Source organism: Onychomys torridus, chromosome 16, assembly GCF_903995425.1.
Source record: "Onychomys torridus chromosome 16, mOncTor1.1, whole genome shotgun sequence".
Taxonomy (NCBI): Eukaryota; Metazoa; Chordata; class Mammalia; order Rodentia; family Cricetidae; genus Onychomys; species Onychomys torridus.
The window spans coordinates 3,193,893-3,210,187 of NC_050458.1; the positions used below are offsets into that span (position 1 = coordinate 3,193,893).

A 16,295-nucleotide genomic window follows, 5' to 3' on the forward strand; every position below is an offset into this window, starting at 1 on the left:
CAGATTTTCTGGAACTGGAGTTATAGACAGTTAGGAGGTCCCATGTGGATGATGGAAACCACCCAGCTTCCCTGAACAGCGAGTGTTTGTACCTACTGAGCAATCTCTTCAGCCACAGTTGCATCCAGTCTTAACTGGGCCTAAAAGGACTAAGCTAAAAGATGGCCTTTTCTCAAGTATTTAGAGAAATGTGGTAGCTGTGGGGTCCCCGAGTCCTCAAGGATGGAATCTTTTAAGCCAGTGGAATTGGAATTTTGCAGTACTCAGTGACTTATTTGTGATTCATAGTGGGGTCTAGTTTCAGTGTCGTCTTTGCATCCAGTCCAGAAAACTGAAGGCTGGCAGCTTTGGCTTCAGGATTGTTTACTTCCTTGGTTCATATGTAGGCCATATACTTCTTATGGATGAAAAAGAGTGTAAGAGTGGAATTTGATAATCATTAGAAGTGAAATAAAAGGAAATTGTCAGGTCTGTAATGTTTAACAAAGATGTAAAATGTATTGATTATTTGGAGCCTTGGTGATTCGTTTTATTTTTATATAAAGTAGCTTTTTTTATATGTTACAACTGGTGACAAAACTTTCTTATTATTTTTACCTTTTTTATTATATCCCTCTTATTTTAGATTGGAGATAAAGAAAATTAAGTTAGATGGAATAGACAATAATGGCCTTCACAGGCTAATATATTTGAATGCTTAGTCATCGGGGTGGCATTATTTAAAAAGGATTAGGAGATATGGCCTTGTCGGAGGAAGTGTGTCAGTGGGGGTGGGCTTTGAGGTTTCAAAAGCCCTAGCCAGGCCCAGACTGTGTGTGTGTGTGTGTGTGTGTGTGTGTGTGTGTGTGTGTGTGTGTGTGTGTCTTTCTGTGTCTCTGTGTCTGTCTGCCTGCTTGCCTGTCTAGCTATCTGTCTGTCAGTCTGTCCATCTATTTATCTGTCTCTATAGTATCTACTACTACTCTCAGCTACTACTCCAGTGCCTGCCTTTATGACATCATGTTCCCTGCCATGATTAAAATGGACTAAGCCTCTAAAACTACTATGTGCTTTTTTTTTTTTTTTTTTTTTTTTTTTTTTTATATAAGAGTCCTTGGTCATGGTGTCCCTTCACAGTAATAGAACAGTGACCAAGACAGACATTGGCATTGCTATGACAGTCCTCACCATGCTGTTTGTTGTGGGAATATAGAAGACTTTGAGACTGTGGACTAGAAAAACAGTTGAACACTTCAAGTGAGGCTGCTGGGCCATCCTAATAGGAGTATGAAAAAGAGCAGCAACAGTAATGCTTAATTTCCCAATAAAACCAGCAACAAAGCCATGATTTCACTTTTCTACATCAAAACACTAATGTACTCTTTTCTCCCTGGAATAGGTGGCAGAGTATCTTGAGGAACTTAGTTTTTAGTGTCCTGTAACTTAAATATAATAACACCAATCTGCAACACTTATCTACTGACATTATCTCAGTTGCTATGTGGTGGGGAACACAGATATCTATGTGCGTGCACACACATACACACTTTACAAAAAAAAAAAAAATAGAACAGAAATGCTTTTGGCAATTGCAGTCCTGTGTCTGAATCTCGTCACATGGCATTAGCTGACATTGTAACCACCTTCTTCAACTACCCATTACGTATTTCCTCTGTCCTCAACAAGTACTTCAACCTGGAGAGACTTAACAAAAACCTCATTCCTGAAGTGTCCGAGCCATTTGTCATCCTGCCTGTATTAGGTTATTGCAGTTTCTCATTGATCTTAATGACAAAACTTAATAATACCAAGAGATACCCCAAAGGATCTCCTACATTCATAATCTTCGGTAACTCTGTTGAGAAGAAGCAGTCCAATTTACCTCTGGTGGTTTGAATCATCCACCACTCTGAACACTGTAACTCTCTTTTATTCTCTTGACTCAAGGACATCAGTAGCCCAAAGTGGCTGTGGTCTAACCTACCAGTTCAGTGGAATGTGTGTAGTGGTCCCCTTATAGAAGCTCATCCTCCTCATCTGCAGGCCAGTGGAGCAATAGGTCATGAGAGCATGAACCAGTTTTTTCTAGTGGGTCAGTAGAGTTGATGGGGAGTCATTTCTACCCATTGATTCCTGGACCAGTGAGTCCTGGCTGTAGGAAAAGTATTATTATACATTAGATACTGGTTTAAATCATATGCTGACTTTTGAAGAACTCTGACTGAGCCCTACAAGCTTTGGACACCTAATTTGGCACGATAACTGTGTTTTTAAAAGGCCATTCCACCATTCTATTAAGGCGGCTGCTTTGGGATGATGGGGAAATGTTAAGACGAATTGATTCCATAGGCCTGGGCCCACTGTCACACATCTCTTTCTTGGGAAGTTAGTTCCTTGGTCAGAAACAATGCTGGATAAAATATGAGATGTTGAATAAGGCATCCTGTAAGTCCAAGGATGGTGTTTTGGCAGAAATATTAGATTCAGGAAAAAGCAAATCAATAACTATAAAAAGTATCTACCCTAGTAAGGACAGAACACTGCCCTTTCCATGATGGAAGTAGTCCAATGAAATTAACATGTCACCAGGTTGCTGGCTGGTTGCTCTGGGAAATGATACCATCCTGGGGATCTAGGGTTGATTTCTGCTGTTGGAAGATTTGCTATTCATTAGAAGCCATAATCAGACCATGTTGTTGAGCCCAAGTGTAACTCCTGTTTCAGCCACTGTGGCCGTTTTGTTCATGAGCCCCTTTGTGCAATGATGGCAATGGCCAGCAAAAGAGGATGATTATCCATGGAATGGGTTATCATATTTACTTGATTATTGAACTTCCCCCCTGCTGAAGTCACCTTTTGATGAGTGTTTACATGGATGCCAGCATCTTCACATCCTTTGTCCACATGGATTGATCTGTCTACCCGTCTCTTCTTCAGATGCCTTTGTCACCAGTTTTCCAGTCTTTGACCACTGAGCAAAACTATTGCCTCTACCCCATAAATCACTATATAAACATATACCTGGCCATTTCTCCTTCCAAGAAAAATGTATGATCATGTGCACTGAAATTCTATCCATTGTGAAGAGTTCTATCCCAGAAAGAGAATGTAATCCTTTAGCTGTCCACTTTCTGGGTGATACCCTGAAGAGTGTGCAGAACCATCTGTAAACCATGCCCTAGCTTTCTCTTTCTCAGTCAACCAGTCACAGAACAGATACCGTGAAACCACAGGTACATGTTTGGATACCAAAAGCATTGGAACCAGAGTAGGAACCATAGGTGTTTGGACAGCCACTTCAAGTAACTTGCTTGTACCAGTAACACATTTGGGCTATATTGTTTATGAACCATGATGGGTTGCTATTTTGCATGCTCAACTTAATGGATTGGTATGTCAGTAGAGGTGATACTGAGTGACACTCTTTCCATTTACCAGCCTAGGGAACATAGAGGGGACTCAGCTTAAAAACAAACAGGGAAATATAGTTACAATGAGGTATAGCAAAACCCCAATAATCAATCATACTCTAAATTTTACTAGACTTCTTCGTTAGCAGAAATTTACAAGAGCTTTCCACCAGAGGGAAATTTAATACCCTGATATTATATCATATCTGAGTTAGCACTCATATCCACAGTAGACCAGGGTCTTGTGATTAATATTGTCAGCTTGACAGGACCTAGAATCACCTGCAAAACAAACCTCTAGGCATGATTGTGAAATCTTAACAAGATAGGCTCATTGAGAGCATGCCCATCAGGGAATTTCTACATTAGGTTAATTAAGATGGGAAGTGATTCTCTAGCTATAGACAGTACTGGGGTCCTAGGCTGAATAAGAATTAGAAAATGAGCTGAGCACCAGTAGCATTGGTCTCTGTCTCTGCTTCAGGACCAGCTGCCTCGAGCTCCTGCCCCCAGGATTGGTTTACGTTGATGTATTGTACTCTGGGACTAGGAGCCAAAATGAACCCTTCCTGAGTTGCTTGTCTTGGGCTATTCTGTCACAGCAAGGAGGGAAATTACTGATACAGGTATCACAGAAATTGTATCAGAGTAATCAAAACATTTTTGTGGCTCTGGTTACTTGTATCTATCACAACAAAATATGTTGCCTGGAACTGCCAGACTACTAGACTAATTTCTCTTTCTGGAATTCCTTAACCAATTCCCTCCGGAGCAGCAGTGCCAATGGGGAGAGCACCATTAAGATACAAGAGGTGAGGATGAGGACAAAGATAATACTGGTTTTGAAGACATTTCTATAAGAGATAGTAACTTTTAAGTAAGTAGGTTTCTATGTGCTTGGCTTTTTAAAAGTCAAAATTCATTACTCATGAAATGTATTAGGGGCTGGAGAGATGGCAGGGCTATTAACAGTGCTTGCTGCCCTTTCAGAGGAGCAGGGTTCTGCTCCTAGTGCCCACATCAGGCAGCTGTGACTGCAGCTTCCTGCACTCCAGTGCCACCGGCATGCACACACACATAAATGAATGAATGAGTAAACAAGTGAATGGAAGGATGTGTCATTTTTGTCTCTGTGGTGGGAAGAAGCATTTAGAAGAACCTACTGGACAGTACCTGGGCCTCATCATCTGGTCACTGCCCTGTCACGCTCAAAGATGGAAACAACACTGAGTTCTGTGGCAAAAGGAAATATGTTTCCCTTTAGTGCTTACATAAAAATTCAACTTTTTTTATAACAGAAACACACCTTCCATCCTCTGGTGGAAAAAAGAAGAATTATGAATAAAGCTTTTTAAATAGTATTACTTCACTGTTTATGTGAGCTTGACAAACATTTTGTGGTAAATAGGAAATTGGATATTTATCTCTGCACCTATTTTGAATTGTCTGTTCTGAAATATGTTGCATTTTATACAATCCAAATGATACACTTACTGTGACTATCTGTTAGGAATTAAAAATAACAGCAGCAATTTCCAAGATGACTGTCCCAGGTTTAGTGGAAGCATTCCCGAGCAGCTAAATGAAATGGCTGTTTCTCCAAAATAGAGCAAAGCCATCTATCAGCAGATATGCCTTCAGGATCAACCTTCTGAAAGCTATGGTTTTGACTATCCTGGGAATAGCTTTTGTAAAGACTTCCATAGGCACTGAAAGGAGGCTTTCTGGATTGTTCTCTTTGGGTACTTTCGTGTAATCGATTATTTTCTTTTGCAAGGCTTCCTAAAAGAAAGTATTACAACTTCCAGTACTAAATAAATAAGTGCTTACTACATGTGAAAAGCCTGGAGGAACATCCAACATGAAACAGCTCTCACTGTCTGTCACTTCATGATATAATCTTTACAAGCTCCTTTAATCTCAGTTTATCTGGTGCTTTCTCAGGTAGAGGGACCTGGAAGAAGATATAGTGCACATCTCATTGTCTGGTCATGATGATTGTACCTAGGAGAAATTAAATTGAAGCTAGCACTCAGGAGGTCTAGACATCATCTTTTCCATTGTATTGTCATTGGAGCATGCACTGGTGTTGGAAGTGAGACAGTTCTCGGGGATCTCACACACCTTCTTACCACCACTGCTTCAGTGGCCCCCAGGACTGCCTATCAATAGGATAAACTAGAGATCAACACACAAGTCCTGTTCTGCGTTCAGTAACCATCAGCTCTGACCTTACATATTTTGGATGTTTCTAAGTTCAATTATTCTGTCAACCTTCTAAGTCCATATACACTTTTGAACCCAGTTATCCACATATTTTGTTAGAAGTAGCCATCAAGGTGCTGGTTTCCTTGGCTAGATTTCCTAGACTTTGTAGTTGCTTTAATTCCTAGTTCTGGCTCTGCTTCTTTTCATCCCAGTTGGTTTACTGTCTCCCCTGCCTAGTCAGAGCCCTGTAGTTGCCCCAGAACTTATTTCTTGCCAGAGCTCAAGGTGGCCAGACCCTCCAACTTCTGTCCTATGAGGCACAAAACCTTGCCAACCTGGAAGACACTCATACACATTTTCAGAATTAGCTTTCTATTCCCATTCCTATTACCTTCTTAAATTCTTTAGTAAAGAGTCCTATTTTATCCTCCATCCTGAATAACTTACAGTTCCATATATCAGCATGTGCTTAAGCTTCTCTGAAGAATGGTGTTCTAGTACTTTAAAAAAAAAAAAAATGGCCAGGTGTTGTGGTGTCCACCTTTAATCCCAACAGTCAGGAGGCGAACAGGTATGGATCAGGTCAGTCTGGTCTACATGGTTCTTGGACAATCCAAGCTATGACCATGTCTCAAAAATAAATGAATGAATGAATAAATAAATGTATATTTGTGTGTTTTTAAGTGTTTCTGTGAAACTGTAGAGGTTTGCAGATGTCATTTTTGATTCCAAGGGCATGGATATTTAGAATTTTAATGAAAAGTTATCTGGTCTCTGTCCTGTCTATGCAAAAACACTGCATGTTCAGTCATATCTACCACATATGGGAGTAACCATTTCTTCTCCACCACCCACACTTAACATAATGATCTTTTATCTATTTCAATTAATAAAAATTTGATTTCTCATTTTAACTTGTATATCCCTGGAGAATAGTAAAGGTGAGTAGATTTTCATGTTTATTTTATGTACTCTCTGAAGAATTAAATAACGAAAATTTAAGAAGAAAAGCAAAAAATGTTTCTCCAAAATGCCAAGAACAGATTCATAATTACCTAAAAGTAAATTTTTGAAAGTATATCTTTTTTCCTGCATCTGTTAAATGATGTCTGCATGCACAGAGCATTAGAATGTAGTTGAAAGACATCTAGCATACTAAGAGCAAACAGTCAGTTCCTAGAGGTCAGTAAGAAAAGGAACCCTGTAGGAAAACGGGAAATAGATTTTCATTAAGTGTGAATGTAGGTGCATGTATCTATTCAGGGGGACTAATTTCTAAAGTTAGTTTGCTATCTCCAATTATTACACATATAAAAACTTCCAGAAGGGCCTCCAGTATTAGAGGACAGTTGATGTCCCTTCCCAGACCACCAAAATAGATGTTGCCGATTGTCTTAGTGTTGGTCCAGCTTGTTCTGTGAAGATTTCTGTTTAATGATGTGAGATCTGACACCCATTAATGTTTCTATACCATTCTCAATGGTTCTGTTCAGTGGTACCCATACTGTCTGCTTACTTTCCAGACACTTTTTTTTCATGATTTCTTAGTCACTGTCAGTCTTTATGTTCTCTAGTTTGGATTATGATTGATGTGTATCAGTTAATGTAGTTACAGTCCCACAGCCTGCTTAGAATCTTTACTTCTAGAAAGTATAGAAAGTGGTCTGTAGTTTTTAGATGCCATAAGTACAATAAATTTCCAGCTTCCTGCAAATTGTACTTCCTGTGAGTTGAGTCTTCCTTGCCAGTGTTCTATATGTCATGTTAATGTTTCTGCACTAATTTAATGGATTTCTGTTGATTGTCATTACATTTAATCTGTTAGATCATCATATTTACTGCTTGATTATTTCCTCTTCAAAGTGAAAAATGTCTCCTTATATAGATCTAACAGGAAGTATTTACTTGATGGAATCACTTTTGATGATGTGTAGATAGGTGATACCTTGAGAAGAGACACTCAGATGCTGATACACAGCTCTTGCACACTGAGTTGAGTCTTCCAGCAACAAGAAGTTACCATGCTCTCTCCAGACATGACTGTTGTATTTGAAAGAGAGAATAGTATATTGTTGCTGTGTAATGGGACTACTCTTCATATTTCCCTTGCTTTAAATTTACCCACTGTAAAAGGGAAGCATTCACTAGCTTAGTGTTTGATCTTTACCACATACATTAAACGTCACAATCAATTGCTTTCAGGATTTTCTTTGAAATAAAATAAAGGTTCATATGTGCCAATTTTCATAAGGATCACATGATAAGGTCAAGAAACACAAATTCCAAGGAAGAATTTATATGCCCGTTTCACATATGACAGTAATACTATATAACCATATGTTGAATATAGTATACTGTATGTAAATGCTATTCTTGAAAGCAAGCCAATCAATAAAGCCTAAAATAAGTAATGCTTTAATAACACATTTCAGATAGGCTGAAAATGGGATAGATGGGTTCTATGGCAAGAACATCTCTATAAAAAAGGCGTTCAAAGGACATTAAAACACAGAGAATAAAGCAATTTCACAATAAAGTGAAACTGAAGAAAAACTGGATATTAAAAAGATTTTAAAGCCTATTTTATAATATGCCAACATACAACAGTCATTTTTATTTGAAGAGCCATCTAAATAAATAACTATAGATTTCCAAGTCTTTAAAAGCAAGTTCTTTGGCATTACCAGTATCCAAAATATATTCATAAAGGATATGTAATGCTAAACATAAAAAAATTGAAATACATCATATAAAATGTAAAATGTCAAAATGAGTCTAAAGTTGTAGTCATAATTAGAACTAGTAAAAGGTTGACCAAGCTTTATCATCATGGGAAAATGGGTTTGGGGAAGGCTGCCGACAGTAACTTCAAAAGCTTAGCCATAAAAAGTGGTTGTGCTGTCAGGAAAACTCTGAAATAGATCAAATTAACCCCTGAGTAGTTCAACCCGCTGCATCTTTTGCACATGTATGAGCCTCATTTGTAAGCTGACAAGCCATATTTCCCCTTTGTTTCCAGCATTGTGTGTGAAGTAGGATCCAGTCACCAGCGTGCAGTCTTTACCTTCACACAGACACTGTAACTTAAAATTGGAAATTATTGTGGTCTAGTTGTGGTGTTATCATCCTATTTTGTATACTTAGTTTATCTGTTTTAGACATACATACATGTATATACACACACGCCATATGTGTGCAAATAAAGGAAATACGGAAGTTTACATAAAATGGTTTAACCATACTTTGATCTTATTTTTCCACTCAGATTCATGCACCAAACTGAGATGCTTGTGGTTTGATCAGTGTGTTTCACTTCAATTTTGTCCCTTAGATCCTGGGAAGACCCTGCCGGAAGCCCTTGACTATAACACTGTGTGGCTGCAGACGGTGCCTGGAGAAACAGACAGTAAAAGTGGGATTCCACCTTCCCTTGTGACACTACAAATTAAAGACTTTCTTAATGGACCAGGTATGGAAGTCATAATCAAGCATACTTTATTTCCTGTGTGAAGATAGACAAATGACCTCAGGTCTGTCAGTGGACAGTGAAAAGCTAGCTTGTTTTCCAGAAGTATGCTCTCTTTAGGCTGCCCATCCTAAAGATCCCAAAGCAAACATGAATTTGAGTAGCAGGAGGTTCCCACCCGTCAATCACAGTTGCCTGGAAGCTGAAACCTTGTATTTTATTGCTGCTTTTTCTCTTAATCATGTGCTTCTAATGGAATTGATGTCATTTTCTGGTCCTCATTTTTTTTTTTTTTACTGTATATGAAGAAAATAATATGTATGATGGATGAGTTTCATGATTCCATATATTAAAAGGGAACATGCATAGACAAGCATACTTATTTCAAATGCATAAAGAAGGATTTTGAGAGGCAGTATTTGGTTTTAGGTAGATCGCTTGATATCAAGTCTTCACATAGGTCTGAAGAGCCAAGGGGCAGTTACTGCTCTTTTCCTAGTCTATGAATAAGGAGACTAGGACTGGACAAACATGAAGAATACTAGCTGATGTCACAGGGATAGATGAGCTGTTCAAACAGTAGGTTTCTGTGACTCGGAAGAGTTGATCCTTGAGTGGACAATGCTGATCAGCATGGCTAGGTTGGAGTTTCCTTCTCTATCTCCTCTTACAGGCTCCCTTCATCTCCCCCGTTTTCACCTCCTTGGTATGACCTTCACTGTTCACTTACTAGAACTGGCCATATTTAGTTCTGTGTTTGTTAAAGGACTTCCGAATGTATTAGTGTTTAAATGAATATTGGTTTCTTCATAAGAAATTTAAAACAGGGACATTAGACTGTCCCAGAATCTCCAGTAACAACTAAAAGGTTGGAGTTTTGAGGAGAGATACTATCCCTGAGTGGACCCTGTGAATGTGTATGCTATGGCCTGTCAGTCATTTCTGTATAATGGTAGCTAGATAAGAAGACCAGTCCTGCCTAGCAATGGTGGCACACGCCTTTATCTCAGTACTTGGGAGGCAGAGACGGGTGAATCTCTTGAGTTTGAGGCAGCCTGGTCTACAGCGGGAGTTCCAGGATAGCCAAGGCTACACAGAGAAAACCTATCTCAAAAGGAAAAAAAAAAAAAAAAAAAGCCAGTCCTGATGCCTGGACTGAGTAGACCTGGAACTGCCTGTGCTGGTCTTCACTTCTCTGGTTCTGCAGCATGTGTCTCCAGGGCTAGTGTGAAGAACTAGTTCTAGCCTGGCAGTGGTGGCCCACGCCTTTTATCCCAGCACTCGGGGAGGCAGAGCCAGGCGGATCTCTGTGAGTTCGAGGCCAGCCTGGTCTACATAACAAGATCCAGGACCGGCACTAAAACTACACAGAGAAACTCTGTCTTTAAAAAAAAGGAAAAGAAAAGAAAGAACTTCATAGCAAATATACACATGTGATCTTACGGAATGGGATAGCAGATGGAATGGAAGAGTGTAGATCCCACTTCCTAGTACATAAGAAATATTGGATATAATCAGTTGTAGGGGAAAAGTAACAATTTATATCCCACTAAGGAGAAAGAAAAGAACACGGCCATTGACCTGTGGTGCACATTGACCTGTGGTGCACATTGACCTGTGGTGCATGTGTCCCTCATTCCATCAGTTGCAGGGTATCCCTGTTACAGGGCTGTTCCCCTGGAACACTGGATATGGTAGAACAGAGTGGAACATGCAGTCAGCTGCTGGAGGAGAAACAGGAATTGGGGGTTACTTCTTACTTTTCATATGGGCTCAGGTTTGATTTTTTTTTCCCCCAATGGAATGAGCCTTTCTCTGTCTCACCAGCCAGCTCCCAAGTAATGACACGGAAACTTATTATGAATTATGAAAGCTTGGCCTTAGCTTAGGCTTGTCCCACTAGCTCCTGTAAATTAAGTTAACCCATATTTTTATCAGTCTACCTCATGGCATTACCTCCCTTTCATCTTTCACCTCTGGTTTCCTCTCTGTATCTCCTGGCATCTGCCATGCACCTAGATTCTCCTCCTCTTTCTTTCTCTGCTGGGCAATCCTGCCTGTCCCTCCTGTTTATCTATTGGCTGTTTGCTTTTTATTACACTAATCACAGCAACTACATCCTCACACAGTGTACAAATGTCCCACAACAAGGCAGTCTTTCAATTTGGCTAGGAAGTAAGTTATCTTAAAGATCAGATTATTGATTTGTTTGTTAGAAGGGTGGGATCTTTAAGTCAGTGATAAATTGAGCACCATATTTGCAAGACAACCAGATACATTTATTTGAAGAGAAATGCCAGTGTATGAGTGAATAGTTACATGTTCTTAATCCTAGCACTTAATATGACAACATAGTAAAAACATAAGCATAGCAAATGGTTTTAAAGCATTTATACTTATGTTTTTTCTTAAGGTACTTTCAAAATTTGGAAATGGATATATTGTTTCTGATTTTATAGTTAAAAAATAGCAAAAATATATTTGGAAATCAAACTTTGAAGATATTGAATTAATGAAATTATTCTCTAACTATATTTCTTAAGTTTGAATTTGTACCTGATGCATCTCTATAAATGGTGTTTTAGTGGACGTGTTGCTGAAGTCTATTTCTACTACACTCCAGGTGAAGTGGATACTTCTAGTCTAGACATTGTACCATTTGTAGCAAAGTGTCTTTTGTTTTGTTTTGTTTTACATTTATTTGTGTGTCTGTGTGTGCCACACAGTGTATAGTGGGTCACTGGGGTGGGGGTCACCAGACAACATGCAGGGGTTGTTTTTGAGCTTAGTGATGGAACTCAAGTTGTCAAGCTTGGTAGTAAGTGTCTTTGCTATGGCCTGGGAACTTTTAAATGCCTGATTATAATTCCTTTTAGACTCGTGTGTAAGCACACATTATTTCCCTTCATAGTGCTAGTTTTCCAATCACAGTTGAGCCACGTTAGACATTTGTGGTAGGGAGAGGGTGGTCCAGAGGAAGAGAAGCAAGGGTTAGAATGCTTATTTTATTATGAGAACATGGAACGTTGTTTACCTTCTTCCAACCCTAAACATTGTTATCAAAGATACATTCATTTATTTGTCTGTTTTGTATTAAGGGAATATTAGTTGGAATAATATGTCAGCTCTGTGACATGCCTTCTAAAACACTAGCCTAACAACTGAGACAAAAGTCTTTCTTACAGTAAACAATGTCAGTCCCAGCACCTTGCAGGTAGGTAACCCACTGAACCATTCCATTTCTCCTACTGTTTTGCCAGGTTGCTCCATTGTATTTAAGACTTCACAAAAGCTGTAGCAAAAATAGGATTAACTAAAAGGGAAGCACAAGGCACGTTAAAAATCTTTTCACCTATAAAGAATATTGCTTTGTTCATATTAGCAACTCAAAAAAATTCCTAGGGTTTCCATTTGTTTTTTATTTTGTGTTACTGTTGTTAGGTAGTAAACCTGTAAGAGGATTGTTCCTTGTGCTAGGACTGGTAACACCTGCCATTCAGATTGTCCTCCACCACCAGTGCTCTGCTTTGAAAGAAACAGTACAGATAACACCAAGTATAGCAAATGATACTTCTGATCTTATTGGCAGCATCGGTGTTAGCATTAAAATCTTTTAGCAATTAGTTTTTTAAAATCTGTGTGCACATCATTCATTACGAAAGAATGTCTTCCTGTTATGTCTCTAAACTGTGTATTTTTATTTCCTTTTTGTTTGTTCTCTAGGTTGGGTTACAGTAACAATAAAAACTGGGATCATGAAATGTAGAGGGGAACTAAAAGTGTCTACCTTTCAAGTTCCCTCAAAGGATATGAATGTAGTTGCTCCCAGATTTAGCCTTTCAGATCTATTTCTAGGCTCAGTTTCTCTTAACAAGGTAGCACAAAGGCATTTAAGTTGTTAAAAATGACCCTGAGTTGTTGAGTTGTGTGTGTGTGTGTGTGTGTGTGTGTGTGTGTGTGTGTGTGTGTGTGGTACCTTAGCCAGCTGACATATATAACCCCTACATCACAAGCTCCTCAAAGCTCCAAGCTTCACCTCCTTCCTCAGAGGCAAACAGTGCCCATTAGTGAGGTCAGTGGCCTGGAGAAACCCACAAAGCAGCAGCTACCACAGACTCTGGAACGGTATTTCCAGCAGGTGAGAGATTAGTTGGAACAAATTGAAACCATTGCAGTTCAGCTATCCTGGTTTCTTTCAACCTGTTTTTAAAATGTCGTCATTTTAATACACAATCTAAGCCCCGCGGAACAGTCCACAGCAGGTTAATTTGAATCGTATGATGTGTCACTGCCCTCAGCTGACATGAGCTCTAGTCCATGTGTGAAGCCATAATAAATCCATTCCCAACCGAGGAAAATTCCCCGGGAGAAGGTGAACTAATCCAGGCCTCACACTGGCATGTTAGCCCCTGTAATTGAAAGCAGGGCCACCTGTTCCCTGGACAGTTAGCCTACACAGAAAAACATTAGTGTTAGATCAGATATTTCTTAAACTGAAAAGCCACTCATACTTCTTGCAAACTCAAATTCAGCTGTGGAGTGTTCACTATGATATCATACAGAAATGTAGGAATGTGCTTACTTGAGCTCAGTGCAAAGTTTTGCTAACCATGGCCGTTCTTAACTGTGAAAGGACCTTTTTCTTTTTAATTTAATCAGAGCTGACGCGTGAGTAGAACTGGTAAGGATGCAGCCTTTTCTAATTAACTCCAGGTCATTTGTAAAGACATGTGACTCCCTGGGATTTTTTTTGCCCACTGATCTTTTGCAGAAAAATTTCTGAATCACTGTCACTTTAGCCATCAAGTGACATTAAATGACCACAAAGAACAAAAGTGTCAAAATAGGCTATCGTTCCTGGTTTATCATGAAATAATAATTAGCCTACCTCACTCATCCTGTTATTGAAGTAATGAGATTATATCCAACACAGGTTCTGAGTGGTTGCCTTTCTTTCCATCTATTATACATCACCTTACAGTTGAAACTACTGAGGCCAGGCTTAGATTGTGAGTTAAAAAGGCTACTGAGGCCTTTTCTCCTAAAAGAGCCTCTTGATGAGTCTTTCCTGTAGAACATGTTCATTCATTTTCTCATCGAGTTCTCAGTTTTTCACATTCCTTTTCAGTTTTGAATTGCTTTCATCTCTCTCTCTCTCTCTCTCTCTCTCTCTCTCTCTCTCTCTCTCTCTCTCTCTCTCTCTCTCTCTCTCTCTCTCCCCGCACATATTGTATATAATCTGCTTTCCTTTACTTGTTCATAATCCTTTTCTTTTTTTTAATCTCTCATACATTACATCCCGACCACAATTTCGCCTCTGCTGCTCATCCCAGCCCCCTCCCCCTGTCCTCCAGATCCACTTCTCCTCTACTTCCCTTCAGAAAAGAACAGACCTCCCAGGGATGTCAGTCAAACATGGCATTACAAATGTAATTAAGTCTAGGCACAAACTCTCATATCAAGGCTGGACCAGGCAACCCAGTAGGGGGACAAGGTCCCAAGAACAGGCGAGAATTCAGAGACTCCTGCTCCACTGTTGGGAGTCCCACACCGACGTTTGTTGGGATGTTCTGTGTTGCACAGGTTGGTTGAAGAAAGAAGGTGCTCCAAGATGAAATTTCAAGATCTATGTGGCAGCAGGAAGGTCCAGCCTCTCTGATGGACCAAACCCCCAACATCCATACAAAGACGCATTTATTAATTGATGCACAAAAGGCCCTTAGTCTAATTTACATGTCTTACTAAAGGAGAGCATCACATGCCCTCATGACTTTAGTCCTTTATTATGTATCATTTACAATACAGAATAGTACAAGAGCCTCAGATGTGCCTGAGGCATCTTGTGACCAATGTCGGGATGGCAGCAAAGCCCCTTCAGCAGAATAGTTCTACAACTCCCAGAAACCAGTCCCTGTTTTTCACAAGGATTCTTCAAGGAAGGTCAAAGTACTTCTAGAAAATAGCTTTTTGTTCTAAAGTCTACCCTGGATACAGTGACTGTGCTAAATTCCTACAACAAATATTAAGCTACACAACCATAACATATACATATACACAGAGGACCTTGCACAGACCCATACAGGCTCCATGATTACCTCCAAGTCTCCCTGAGCCCCTATGAGCCCTGCTTAGTTGATTCCATGGGTTGTGTTCTGATGTCTTTGATCCCTCTGACTCCTAGAATACCACCCCTCTTTTGTCTAATAGCTGTGGGTCTCTGTATCTGTTTCCTTCAGTTACATTTATGAGGATAGCAGAATATCATTAGGAATCATTGGGTTGAATTTTTTATTTATTTATTTTATTTTATTGCCGGTCCTGTTTGGTTCTATCCCAGGTCACTGGGCTGTCCAGCCTCTGGCTCCTGGCCCCCAGGCAGTGTCAGTGTGGGCTCCCTCTTATGGCATGGGCTCAAGTTGGACCAGTCATTGGTTGGCCCCACCCTCAAGATCTGTGCCACCACTGCTTCAGCATGTCTTGGAAGCAGGACAAATTGTAGGTCCAAGATTTTGTGGCTGGTTGGTGTCCCAGTCCCTCCACTGGGAGTCTTGCCTGGTTACAGGAGACGGCCTATTACTAGGAGTCTTCGCTAGGCTCACCCTCATAGATTCGAGGGAGTTTCCACTTTGCTAGGTTTGCCCTCCAATTCCAGTGGTCTCTCCAGTACCCCCCCCTAGCGTCCCACACACACCTGATATCTCCTGTTCTCATCCCACCCACCCCAAGTCCACTTGCAAAATCTGCTCTATTTTTCCTGCCCAGAAAGATCCATGTGTCTCCCCCCCCCCCCCTTGAGCCATCATCCTTATTTAGCCTCTTTGGGTCTATGGATTGTAGTATGATTATCCTTTCTAGGCTAACAGCCAAAAATCATAATCCTATTTCTAATCTGTCTTCTGTTTTACTGTGGTTTCGCTGGTTATAATGATTGTAGTTGCTGTTTTAAAAATTTCCTAAACATCCTCAACTATTTCACTTCTGCAGACCTATTTGATTTGAATTAACATGGATACTTGTTCTGTAAAGTTATGAAAAATCCCCTATGTACAGTGAAACAACATTCAGATGGATTTTTATATGGATGTAAAGTAGAGATTTTAAAGTTTAAATTGTGTGTGTATGTGTGTAAATATGTGTGTGTAAATATATGTGTGTATGTGTGTGTGTGTGTATGAATATATGTATACTATGTTTTAGCTTTTCTTGGTGGAACTCTGCTCTTAGGTTCTGCT

The 16,295-nt window shown here is 39.7% G+C and overlaps 1 protein-coding gene across 4 annotated transcripts in view; it reads left to right on the forward strand.

The window, feature by feature from the left end:
* Vps13b (vacuolar protein sorting 13 homolog B) overlaps window positions 1-16,295 on the forward strand; it is a 553,125-nt gene that overhangs the window by 363,944 nt on the left and 172,886 nt on the right. For all 4 annotated transcript variants that reach the window (XM_036207944.1, XM_036207941.1, XM_036207943.1 and 1 more), the window contains exon 35: window positions 8,929-9,066. In XM_036207944.1, the coding sequence (XP_036063837.1) occupies window positions 8,929-9,066 (138 nt within the window). The remainder of the gene's footprint in view (window positions 1-8,928; window positions 9,067-16,295) is intronic.